This window comes from Drosophila pseudoobscura, chromosome X, assembly GCF_009870125.1.
Source record: "Drosophila pseudoobscura strain MV-25-SWS-2005 chromosome X, UCI_Dpse_MV25, whole genome shotgun sequence".
Lineage (NCBI taxonomy): Eukaryota > Metazoa > Arthropoda > Insecta > Diptera > Drosophilidae > Drosophila > Drosophila pseudoobscura.
The window spans coordinates 34,886,168-34,893,266 of record NC_046683.1 but is presented as its reverse complement, the minus strand read 5'-3'; the positions used below and the strand labels follow the sequence as shown (position 1 = coordinate 34,893,266).

The following is a 7,099-nucleotide window of genomic DNA, read 5'->3' as shown; positions in this document are numbered from 1 at the left end:
ATATGAACTATGAACTAAATTGTACATTGGTTTTCAGATCAACAAAATACATACATCGATTAAACAAATGCCTGTGCTGGTTGAAGCGGTCGCTGAGCAGGCAGGCACTTTAAAAAATCTAGTCAGGCAGCAAGGACAGGTGCAAACAGTCGCAAAATGTTTCCCTGGTTTAACAGTCCAGGGACTTCAAGAGCTGGACATGCAAATAAACAGCACAAATAGGGAGATATACGTAAATATGTTTAAAATCACAATTTCACTGCCTATTTTAAAAGTGTTATTTTTACAGATTGATGCAATAAAAACCGTTTTGCTACCGAGCGGCGTTTCAAAAAATTTGAAAAATGTTTTGGCCAATGAAGTTGTGTTGGCCTATAACGTGGACGGGGTGCAGGGCAAGACTGCGCTAAAAAATGTTAAAAACTTTTATGGAGTTTTGATTGGTAGGCTTATTTGCTTTTTGTTTTTTTGTATGCCTATTTTATCTGTATTTTATATTTATATTATTTTTTTTAAATTTATTATTTAACTGTAGATACGGGGACTGGATCAGCTGAAGTCCAGCTTAGGAAGGCCCTACAGCTGCAAAAAAACGTTTTTTCAAAAACAATACCACCGCGAACAGCAAACCTTAATTAGTAAATTTAAAAACTTAAATGAAATATGTATATAATAAAATAAAAATTAAAATATGAAATTAAATGAAGATTGATAACCTACTTCATGGGTACCCAATTCACTAGCTACTACATGGGTACTCTTTTCAATAGCTACTACATGGGTACCCATTTCACTAGCTACTACATGGGTACCCATTTCACTAGCTACTAGACGAGTACCCATATCACTAGTTCGGGAGTAAACGATGTGGTGTCGCTGGTCCCCATGTCGTAGGACATTGCGGGTAAGAATGGAAATTATTAGGGTTAGTAAAGAAAGTACCCCTGGTCTGTTAGGGAGTGGTGATATCACCACCTCCGAACTAGTTCCCAGTACTGCTGGGATGATATTGCCAACAAAAATAAAACACGATCCATACATACGGCACAACATACATATTTATCTTACATATACATACATACGAATTTTAAATTATACATATTGTATATAAAACGGTTATCCACCGTTTTAACCGTTGTTTTACATCTCGTCAAAAGGGTGGGTCGTCAACCCAAGCCACGGTACATAGCACTTACATCCATACGCACACACATACAAGCAGCAGCAGCGGTGCATTCGTTTCGTTTTCCATTTCGCTTTCGCTTCTCCACCGTTTGCTTGCGTTGTTGTTGGTGGGAGAATATTTTTCGGTGCCGCGCTTGACCGTAACGGAACGCCAAGTGACGCGCTACCCTGCACTTCGAGGGTATATTGTTTTCAACATTCGTTTTGCAACCGACTCTATATAGGGGTACCTTGTGCATCAATATCATTGCTCATTAGTCGCTCTTGGTTGAACATTTTTTTTATTTGATAGTAGTATTTTATATTTATATAATATATATATATTTATATATATGAACGATCAGCTCGAGCCCCCGACTGTCCCTCACACGCCTCAACTGGCCATTCAAGTGCCGACTTCCGGAGGTTGCCGTCTTCTTCCATGTGACACTGAAGTTTCCAATGGGGACTACCAGCAGTGGCCCACGTTCCGAGACCTGTTCACCGCCATATATATAGAGAACCCGAGGTTGGCTCCAGTAGAAAAACTGTTCCACCTCAACAAAAAAACAAGCGGTGAGGCCCACGACATAGTGGCACAGGCTCCACTCACGATCGAAGGGTTCGCGTCAGCATGGAGCGCCCTCCGTGAGCGTTTCCAAAACAAGAGGCTGATACTCAAAGCCCAGCTGAAGATCCTTTTCAGTCTGCCCCAAATCCGCACCGAGTCAGCTGCAGCGCTAAAAGAGCTTCAGAGGGCCGTCCACAAGTGCCTTACGACACTCAACCTCTCCAAGGTCTCCACAGACAGCATTTTCGCTGACGGAGTGTTAGTGTACCTCATATCCGCGAAGTTGCTGAAAGCGACTTTGGAGCTTTGGGAGCAGTCCGTGACACACAAGTCCGAGATTCCCACCTGGCACGCTATGGACAAGTTCCTGGCGGAGCGGTACCTGTCTCTCGAGGTGACCGAGGATGGCCATCCAGGCATGGAGACTCAGGCCCACTCCAGGGCGAGTCTACCCATGTCAGAGAGTTCAAAGGGCAATCCCAACCCATTCCGTTCCCAAGGGAGCCAACTGTGGATCCGAAGCGGAGAACGTGTGATCTTTGCTCCAAAGATAACCATCCGATCCGGGTATGCCCTCAATTCCTTCAGATGAGACCTGATGCTCGCTCCAGCTATATTAAGCAAAAAATGCTTTGCTTAAACTGCTTCGCAAGAGGTCACCAGATTCGTGAATGCCAAAGCGCCCACAACTGCAACACGTGTGGAGACCGGCATCATACGCTGCTGCACCGTGGCACTCCAGTTTCCAGCCAATCCGTGCCCAACTCCGTACCACTTCCGACTCCTGCCGAAGCTCAGCCAAGCGTTCAGAACTATTTTGCCTCCGGCAAAAGGGCGGTACTCCTGGGCACATTAATGGGCATTATTAATATTTGCCACTTGGGGACAAATTTTCGCGCCCGCGCTCTAATCGACCCGGGCTCCGAGGCGACGTTCATTACGGAACGTCTCTTCCAGATCATTAAGTTGCCATTCCGACTCGCCCAGGCACAGGTCTCGGGCCTCAATCAGACAATATCCGCTCAGTCCAAGAAGCTCTTTCTATCCGCTCTCCGACTAAGCCGGGCTTACACTTGGACGCCACAGCCTATGTCCTGCCGGAACTATCAGGCAGCCTTCCCTCCCATCCGATCCCGCAACACTTGTTGCGAGACTTGCCCAACCTGCCATGGGCAGACCCTACATTTTACGAAAGCTCACAAATAGATGTCCTGATTGGTGCCGATATCCTTCCATCCATCCTCTTGAGCGGCTCACAGACGAACATCTGTGGATCTCTCCTCGGACAGGAAACCATTCTCGGATGTGTTCTTACAGGCCCAATGCCAAACACGGTACAAGGCAGGGTCGCATCCTTCTCCACGCAAATTTCCACCGAGCTAGAGACTCCGTTAGACAAACTCCTCACAAAGTTTTGGGAGGTGGAGGACATTCCTACTAAAATAGAAAGCGAGTCGGATTCGCACTGCGAAAGAAATTTTCTCCGAGCTACGTCAAGAACGCCAAGCGGGAAATACGTCGTCACGTTACCGTTTCGCGACCCAGATCATCTCGGATCAGATCTGGGGTATTCAAGGGCAACCGCGCTGGCCCAGTTCCTAAGAAACAAAAATCGCTTGAAAAAAAACAGTCCCCTACAAGAGCAGTACGACACCGTAATCCAAGAATACCTAGAGCTTGAACACATGACAGAAGTTCCTCCGACTCATGGGTCCTCAACCTACTACCTTCCGCACCACGCTGTCTTCAAGCCTGAGAGCACTTCCACGAAGGTCCGCGTGGTATTTAACGCATCCAGCCCGTCGACCAACGGTGTGAGTTTGAATGATCTTCTGCACGCCGGCCCGGTCCTCCAATCGGACTTGACCCTCCAGATCCTAAAGTGCCGTAATTTCCGGTACGTTTTCAACGCGGACATCACCAAAATGTATCGCCAAATTTGGGTTGACCCGAAACAAACCCCTTTCCAGCGAATATTATTTCGAAACAAGGAGGGACATATCCGCGACTATGAACTTAAGACCGTAACCTTCGGAGTCAATTGCGCTCCTTTTCTTGCCATCCGAGTGTTGCAACAGCTAGCAAGCGATGTCCAGTCCAGATTTCCGAAAGCAAGTCGCATTATCCGGTCATTCATGTATGTCGACGATGTCCTAGCCGGAGCGGATTCTACCGATGAGGCTCGACTAACGATCCGCGAATTGCAGGCCGCACTTAGCTCTGCAGGGTTTCCGCTGCGGAAGTGGACTTCAAACCACATAGCTATCCTAGCAGGATTTCCGAATGCTCATCATCTCCACACCGATTTTCTGGAGATGGAGGAAGAGGGCACGGCTAAGACTCTCGAGATTCGCTGGAAAGCGGCTTCAGACGAGTTTTTTTTTGTCCCTCCCGAGTTAGCGCCTGAGTCGTCATACACCAAGCGAGCAGTTCTGTCCCAGATCGCAAGGCTGTTCGACCCCGCGGGGTGGTTGGCCCCATTCATTGTCCGGTCCAAGATCTTCATGCAAGAAATCTGGTTGCAGGACCTGGGATGGGACGATGAGCTTCCAAGCGAGATGCGCCAGCGCTGGCAAAGTTTCCTGCGGAGCTACTCCGATCTCGACCAAATCCATATTCCAAGATGCAAAAGGGCCATCTTACGAGCGGCGAAATTACCGAAGCTGAAAAAACTCTTATCCTAGAGACCCAGCGTAGAGAATACCCCGAGGAGTACCACTGCCTAAGCGGTAAGCGGCCAACGCCAAGGTCAAGTTCTATCCTGAACATGAACCCTTTCCTAGACCGCCATGGGGTGATCAGAGCATGCGGCCGTGTCGCAGGCTCTGAAGTGCTAAGATACGACGAACGACATCCAATCATTCTCCCATATAATTGTCGATTGTCTCGCCTTCTCGGGCAATTTACACACCGGAAACTCTTCATGGCGGCAACCAATTGATGGTGCGCCTCATTCGATCAAAGTATTGGATTCCAAAGGTTCAAAGGCTTATGAAGGGGGTTGTGAATTCCTGCAAGGTCTGCGTTATTCACAAAAGGAGGTTGCAAACCCAAATGATGGGAGATCTTCCAACCGAGCGGTCGTCCTTTTCCAGACCGTTTACGCATACAGTGTTTGATTACGCGGGTCCTTTCGAAATACGGAACTATACAGGGAGAGCATGTCTGATCACGAAGGGGTATGTGTGCGTATTCGTGTGCTTTTCCACAAATGCGATACATTTAGAACCCACGTCCAACCTCACCACCGAAAAATTTCTCGCCGCCTTCGCTCGGTTCGTCGCAAGGCGGATGTCCACAGCGTATCCATTCATATAATGGAAAAACTTTCGTTGGTGCAGCAACCCTGCTTTCCAGTGACTTCCTTGACGCGTTTAAGGACTCGGTGACTGATGCGTATAGCCATCAGCGGGTTTCGTGGCGCTTCATCCCACAAGGAGCTCCACATATGGGAGGTCTATGGGAAGCCGGAGTGAAGAGTTTCAAAACTCTCTTCTACAAGGCCACGTCCACTCGGAGGTATACGTTTGAGGAGCTTCCGGCCAATCCGGCCAGGATTGTCGCAGTGGCGGGCTGTGCCGGGTGTGTGTCAAAAACCACCACACTCTACTCCACATACCCTCGTCGTCCAGTCCAGTCCAGTCCGCTCGGCCTCAGGAGCATCGTCGCCATCTACAGCGCCCCACGTCAAACGCCGACCTCGGCGTCCAGCCCGCTCAGCCTAGGCTGCATCGTCGCCATCCACGTCGGCCCACGCCGACCACCGCCCTCGTCTCCCCGTGAGCCGCCCCGTGGCAGGGACCCCGGCACCATCCGTCGACTCACTTCTACAACATCGAAGCCTCATCATCCTCCCGACGGCGCTGGTGGTCTTGGATACGGGTTCCAAAAACTTCGAGACGGCGGCGCTCATCTACCCATGCACGCCGGTGAGCTGTATTGACGAATCCTTGGCCAGCGCCTTCAAGTTGCCCACCTCTTGTGTGGGGGACGAGAAAGTGTGTACGGCGGTGATCCGCGCCAAAATGGGCGACTTCCAGTTGGAGACGATGCTCAAGCTCCAGCCCCGTTTGCGCATCCGCACGCCTACCCGCGCGCCTCGGGCCCGGCTCGCTCTCGCGCGCTCGGAGGGGCGCTCGGATCCACAATCCACGATTCACACGGCGCTCACGGCAGAAAAAGCACCATAAGTAGTAGTAACGTTTTCACCCCAGCTGCAACCGGTACATACCGCGCGGATACCCAGAGAATAAACTGGAACCTACACCACGCCGTTGGAAAGTGAACCTCGATCCGCCCCCCTCCAAACACATTGCATATAGCCACAAGATCACTATGTGTTATATTATTATTATATAAAGCTAATAAATAGTTAAAACTAGGTACTAACAAGGTATGGGGCTATAGCTACTGAGGCCTTAAGCTCACTATAGTACTATTATACATTTGAGCATGTATGTACTTATATACATATGTACAGGGTTGGTTCTATACGTTATTATATGTTGTGAAGGAATTATTATCTATTATACTAATTGTCTATATGTATATGTACAGGGATTATTGCTTATGAGGTTATATGTAGTGAATGATTTTAGATTGATCTAGATAGTTGAGGATTTTTGTTGCTTTTTTTTTGGGCTGGAGATGCATTGCATGGGGTCCACAAAGTTCGCTATCTTCCTGGGTCATAGTTTGGACTTCTCTGAAATGTCGTGTAGAAAGGCTGAGCCCAAGCCAAGCTGAAGCCTTCTTCTGCTGAGAGCTGAGCAGGAGCAGAGCAGGTTTTCCATTGTCTCCTCATCTTCGTCGTCTCTACAGCTGCGACAAAAATCGTTGTGTGGGGTCCCCAGGCTGTTAGCGTGGGTGCCTATTAGCCAGTGTCCCGTGAGGGAGCGTATGACTACGCTGCACCTTTTCCCGTAGGCATGCTTTTCCGGTAGGCATGCTGTGCGCCTGACAGCAACTGAGGGTGTATAGTTGTCTTAAGTTACAGCCCGAAGAGTCTATCAAAGGATTGAGGAGGAAGGACGATATGCTGATTGGTCTAAAGTCCTTTGCAGTTGAGTGCAAGGCTTTCTCTGCTTTGGGAATGAAGACTATCTTTGCCTTAAGCCATGCTCATGGGATTCTACCCACAACCAGTATCTTCCTGAAGATACCTTGTAGCCAGTTGATGGCCGTATCCCCGGCCTTCTGAAGATGGGCCGGGATTACCTGGTCTGGGCCTGGCGATTTGAACGAGTTGAAGCTGTTTATTGCCCAGCTTATGTTACGTTTTGAGAGGATATGATCCATCAAGGTTACCGGTCCCTCTCCTAGGAGATGTACCGTCTCGATGGTTGTGCACCCTGGGAAATGCGT

At 48.9% G+C, this 7,099-nt stretch overlaps 1 protein-coding gene across 1 annotated transcript; it reads left to right on the top strand.

The window, feature by feature from the left end:
• The first annotated feature begins 865 nt into the window (after positions 1-865).
• LOC117185139 (uncharacterized) lies at positions 866-6,168 on the top strand. The gene is made up of 3 exons (XM_033385091.1): positions 866-904; positions 1,641-2,220; positions 6,143-6,168. Exons 1-3 carry the CDS (start codon positions 866-868, stop codon positions 6,166-6,168), a joined length of 645 nt encoding a protein of 214 aa, XP_033240982.1.
• Positions 6,169-7,099: the final 931 nt, after the last annotated feature.

Coding starts and splice junctions, on each gene's coding strand:
- LOC117185139 (XM_033385091.1), top strand. CDS start 866: ATGTGGTGTCGCTGGTCCCCATGTCGTAGGACATTGCGG. Junction 905..1,640: donor CATGTCGTAGGACATTGCGG/GTAAGAATGGAA, acceptor GGGGACTACCAG/CAGTGGCCCACGTTCCGAGA. Junction 2,221..6,142: donor TTCAAAGGGCAATCCCAACC/CATTCCGTTCCC, acceptor ATGGGGCTATAG/CTACTGAGGCCTTAAGCTCA.